A 5996-nucleotide genomic window follows, 5' to 3' on the forward strand; every position below is an offset into this window, starting at 1 on the left:
TTGAGACAGAGACAGAGCATGAGCAGGGGAAGGGCAGAGAGAGAGGGAGACACAGAATCCAAAGCAGGCTCCAGTTTCTGAGCTGTCAGCACAGAGCCCGACACGGGGCTCAAACTCACAAACTGAGAGACCATGACCCGAGCCAAAGTCGGACGTCCAACCGTCTGAGCCACCCAGGCGCCCCTGTCCTTAATCTTTACCACAATCTTTCCCATGGGAAGTACTGTCATATCCTAACCTACAAAAGAGGTATTTAAGAGAGAGAAGGTAAGAGCTTAGACCTGGTTTTCTTTCTTTCTTCTTTTTTTTTGTTGTTGTTGTTTTTGTTTTTTTGTTTTTTTAATATATGAAATTTATTGTCAAATTGGTTTCCATATAACACCCAGTGCTCATCCCAACAGGTGCCCTCCTTAGAGCTGGTTTTCAAATCCAGGTCTGTCTTAAGATAGGGGCCATATCTTCTTCGTATCATTGTCTTTTGACAGCTGGGGATGAGGGGTGATTTTTTTTCTTTGTAAAATGGATATTTTGGGTCAAGAATAAGTCTGGACTTCCTCCTAAGTGCCACAGTGGCTGAATGGGCTGCCCTGATGGAGTGAGTGCTCTGATTCTAGGGATTTCTTGAACTGAGTGAGCAACTGGACTAACTTAGTTGTTTTCAAACTGTGTTTTACAGAGTTGCTTCAGAAGTGACCTGACTAGGGTGAAATATAAGCCTAAAGGTCAGGCTCTGGACGCTCCTCTGCTTTTACCAGAGAAGCACTGTTTTATCTGATTTATAGGTTCAGGTTCTGTGTGAGGTTGTGTTTGGATAAATGTTTTTAATGCTATAAACATGTCCAAAGTCTTTAGACCAGATGACCTCTAATCTTGTCCAAAATTAACATTGTTTAATTTGGTCGAGATCTCAGGCCAGTGAGTGGCTGAGTTTGGATAGAGTCTGGGTCAACGGGCTCTTTCTTCTACCTCATGCTATCCTGATGCCTAGAGCTAGTACCCTCTTCTTCAGACAATTCACTGACAAAGTTACTTCTCAGAGGCCCAGTAGTTTAGGGAAAAGTACTGAAAGTTGGATGACCTTGGTACAAAACCTGACTTCTCCACTAATTAGCTCTAGAGTCTTGAGCAATCATTTATTTATCCATCAGATATTTATTCTATCTCACTATGGACCAGGTAGTGTTTGTTGCATTGGGAATACAATAGTGAACAAGACAGAGTCCCTGCTCTCATCAAACTCACATTTAAAGTGGTGATACAGAGAATAAAAAGTAGATTGATAAACAAGGTAATTTCTACTCATCAGGATCACTACACATGTGGAAAAATAAAATAAAATGGGTAAGGTTAGACAGTGGAAGTGAGAACCTTACCTTGGGCTGTAGTAGGGGCTCTTGATGAATAGCTCTTTACTTTTTCACCTTACAAAGGAGGAAAAATTCTCTAAAAAACAGAAACATCAACTGAAACAAAACAAGGAGATCCATGTTTCTTTCTAGTTGGATCCATCCTTTTGGTGTTAGATGACCTGTACTCAATGGGAAGGAGCAGACATACTTCTCTCTTCTGAGACCCCATCTTCAGAAGACTTGCCTGGGACATGTAGGCACTGAGCACATGCTTAAGTAGGAATGAGAAAGCCCCACATGTGACACCAAGGTGTTCCAGGTCTCCCCACCCCCACCACCCCTTGGTTTTTACAATATGCCCAAGCAGTGAGCAAATGTCATCAGAAGGACACACTGGTTTCCAGGCGTTTTTGCTGTTTCTTCCTCTTGTCTTGTTTTGGCAGGCAGTTTGCTTTATTCAAAAGAACACTCCACCAGGAGACCTGAGCTCTGGTTAAAGATTTGTCATTAATTGGCCAGGTGACCTTGGGGAATCCTAGAGTTTTAGAGCACAAAAAGATTTTAGGGAAATTTTTCATTTTACAGAGAAGGAAATGAGATTCCAAGACCTTAATGCAATTCAATGCAACCTTAATTCAAGGTCATTTGGTGTATATGGACAAGTCTAGAACCTCAGGTCTCATGATTTCCAGTACACTGTTCTTTCTATCACAAAATGTTCTCACCCTACTGGGCCTCCAGTACTTCATCTGTAATATGAAGGGACTGACATGGCTCAGGGGCCTATTCAGTGCACAGATGTGCTTTGTCCGGCTGGCATGGAGCCGTAAAGTCCTTCCACGTGAGTCCGTGGCGTGGGTTGTCAAGTCTCTGGTTTGACACAGACCCTGTCACTCCCATTCACCATTCTCTGTCCTCTGCTCAGCCCCTGGGATCCTGGACTAGAGGATTTCTTGGATCTCTTCAACCTTGAACACATCTGATATCAAGCCTTCTCCCTTCACACTTTTAGATAGCAGACAGAATTTCTGATGGGAAAGGAGAATCTTTTGGACCAACTTTGTCCCTTTCTGGCAGAAATACCACCCATCGAATCAGAGAGGAATGAGAAATTACAAAAGTTTAGTCATCCCAACCCAGAGAGGCCAAAATCTGACTAAAGGCAGCCTCAGCTTATTATAAATTTAACTCGTAGAAAACCACCCGGCAAGATCAAGAGGTGAACCCCTTTGGGCTTAGGAATAAAAGACCCCTTATAGCTAAAACTCCACCCTTTCAGGGAGACCCCTGCATCACACATGCAGAAAGTATGTGAGGCTGGAACACAGTGTTTTCTGGGATGGCGGTGTCCCAGTGGATCCGGTCTGAAGCTTAGTGCTGGGAGGAGCAATGTTGGCTACAGATATTGGCCTCGAATGAAACAATGACTATGCATGCTTCAGGGAATTTTACTAAGTATGAGATCACCCTGGCTGTACTGGGCTTTCTTCACACAGCCTGTTATCTATAATTGGGGAGTTAGAAAAGGCAAGGACTTTAAATATCCCAGGGAGCCTATCCCCTGCCCCACAGAGTGAAGCTCTTTCTCTAGCCCTGCTATCTATCCCCGTCAACAGAACACCAGCCTCAGATCCAGGGAGGGTCTTACCTCCTGTCATTCTGCAGTAGAATGCACACTGCTGCATGGTTTGTTCTGTCAAAGGACCTGTGTGGCCCAAGTGACAAAACGTCAATTCCATTATACCTCATCATTCTGATCTCTTCATTCTCCCATTTGCTCATTTATTCAACAAATATTTATTGAATATTTCCCTACTATGTACCAGCTATATAGTGCTTGAGACCTTCTTAGTTAACTGATATTTTCTTCAATGGCATTTTAAGGGATGCTAAGGGTCTAAGACATGTTTTCTTCATTCACTTTTCTCCTTACACCCACAATGATTGTGGGGAGCAAAAATACGATTTCTCAGATTCTACAGCTCTTTTCTTTCTTCTAATCCTATAGCTATTAGAGAGCCTCAAGGCTTAATTATTGTAGCCTGAACTCTCACTATAGACTTCTGAATGATAAAAATAGGCTTTTAAAACGCCTGGCTTATATCTAGCTTAAACACACTTCTTGGGGTGCCTGGGTGGCTCAGTCAATTGAGCATCCAACTCTTGTTTTCAGCTCAAGTCATGATCCCAGGGTCATGGGATTGAGCCCTGTGTCAGGCTCTACAATGAGTATAGAGCCTCCTTGGGATTCTCTATCTCCCTTTGTATCTCTCCCCTGCTCTCTTCCTCTCTCTCTAAAATAATTTTTTTTTGAAAAAAATTATCTTTATTATAAGGAAAATACATGGCAAAACAGAGATGGAAGATGGTGGGAGGGGAAGATCTAGAAAAAATCACCAAACAAGCTGCCCAAACATGGCTTCCTGCTGTGGAAGAGAGTGATTTGGCCCTTATCTTTCCCACCTTTCCTGATTCAAAGAAATCTGCTGTTGGCAGGGCTGGGCCCAAGGAGCTCCATTTTCCTATCTGTTCTCTTCCTGAGAGTTTGGGAAAGGTTGTATAGTTCTCGGGCTTTCAAGATAAAGAAGACTATAAGGAGAAGGAAAAGATGTTACAGCCCTTTGTCATCCCCAGCCCCATCCTTCAGTATTTTTGATTCCAAAGAGACAACCCCCATGGGATTGGGATAACTTAGGCAACAATACTCCAAGCAGTGAGGCTGTGTTGATGAGGAAGTGAACAGCATCATACTTGGCATAGAAGCTGGCCAGGAGGTAGAGTACAATAGGAGAGATGCTGAGGAATTTGTGGGAAGAGATAAATTGGATCCCGTAGTCCATCTGTTCCCAGTGTGTCAGTAGCTGAGCCTTTCCTTGGTCAGGGGTCTCAAAGGGTGTCTCTTTCATTGTATGTAAGAAGACATACATAGCCAGGTTATGGATGACGTTGGTCAGGGTCCAGACAACAGGGATGCTGAAGAAGAAGATGCTGAGTAGAACCACATGCAACAGTCCTGCCAAGATGATGTAGGCCAGCCAGATGCGCTGGCTATTCATCACTTGAATGTTGGGGTTTACTTCACTGTGTGCCACCCATACATTCATCCTGCTGGCTTCAGAAGCCTGTCAGGCTCGAGGTGTGGCGCTCACTTCCGCCTCTCTAAAATACTTTAAAAAATTTAAAAACATTTCTTGGATTTCCATGTGAAAACTCAAGATGTTTAAAAATGAACTGTCTCTGTACAGCTAGCTATCCATCCTGGTTTTGGTATCTCTGTCATCAACACCAGTCCCCACCCCATCCCCGCCCCCCTGACCTCATTTTCTCAGTTTAAAAACCTTGTACTTCACTCACTTCTGATACCTCTGATACTCAGCTTCTCTACTGACTTCTTTCATCTTGTTCCCTGTGTCTGTTCCTGTCTCTCAGTTGTCACTGCCTTCTCCCCAGCTCATTTTTGGGTGGGTACATCAACCCCTGGCCCAATCTCTCCTGCACATGCACACCAGACAAATGTTACTTAAACAGTGCTTTCATCTTACCACTTTCTACTCCTATGACATCTAAATCCTTTGCCAGGTTTCTGAGGCTCTTCATGGTCTGACTCCCCTCTACTGATCCAACAGCCTTTTCCATTTTCCTCTACATGCTCTTAGGTGGGTCTCTTAATGTTCCTCAAATGCACAAAGCTTATTTATGTTCGAACACACTTTTATTCTCAGCCAAGGCAGGCTTCTCTTCTTTCTTCCCTTAGCCTAAATAGATCACACACCCTATTATTTGGAATAACTCAAGTGTCATTTCCTCCATGGACCCTTCATTGGCCAACTAAGCACCTCCTTCCTGTGGGCTTCCACAGGTCTATAGTTTACCCATAGTGTTTAGCAATCATTTACATTAGTCATTCTTGGTTTGTCCATTGTGTTTCATATTAATCTCATCTCTCCAAGAAATCAGAGCTCATTGGTGAGGAACTATAGGCTATACTATAACATATATACTCTATTGTACTATGTTATACCACACTACACTATACTATAGAATTTTGTGCCTAAGCTTCCAAGCCTAAGCTTTTTGGTTGATTGTATTTAGGTAGACTCTATCCACATTTCCCCATGAAATAGGATACTATTGCACTTCACTGTCCCCTTACAACTCTTTGTGTCAAATAACAGTTGATTCTTATTAAGAAAAAAAAACTAGCCATGCTTATCCCATCTTTGAGAATCCTTATCTATGCACACCTATCCATTACACATTTTCGGGCACAGAGTTTATTCTGGTGTTCTTGGCCACATCTTTTGTATTAAATTAAATCCCTCACTTTTTTTTTTAATCGCCTACTCACCTGATGTCAGAGGAGAAAAATAGTTTTAAAACATATTAGAGAGATTAATTAACCTTCAAGATAGGTGTCTTTTTTCTGCCAAAGAGCTAATCATTTACGTAGAAAAGTCAGTTTGTGCCTTTCAACATGAAAAATAATTTGCCTAGAAGAAACAGGAATATGGTTGTTTATCCTCTAGCAATATATTTAACCTCGAACTCAATGAGCTACAAATCTGTTCTTTTCACAATATAAATTGACTGTCAAGGATTTGTGTACCAAATGATTATGTGCTGCATATTTCTCTCTTAATTCATGCA

General features: G+C 42.3%; 1 protein-coding gene across 1 annotated transcript; it reads right to left on the reverse strand.

Moving 5' to 3' along the window:
• Nucleotides 1-3973: 3973 nt before the first annotated feature.
• LOC125168048 (ORM1-like protein 2) lies at nucleotides 3974-4453 on the reverse strand. The gene has a single exon (XM_047863018.1). It carries the CDS (start codon nucleotides 4451-4453, stop codon nucleotides 3974-3976), a length of 480 nt encoding a protein of 159 aa, XP_047718974.1.
• Nucleotides 4454-5996: the final 1543 nt, after the last annotated feature.

Source organism: Prionailurus viverrinus, chromosome B3 (genome assembly GCF_022837055.1).
Source record: "Prionailurus viverrinus isolate Anna chromosome B3, UM_Priviv_1.0, whole genome shotgun sequence".
NCBI lineage: Eukaryota > Metazoa > Chordata > Mammalia > Carnivora > Felidae > Prionailurus > Prionailurus viverrinus.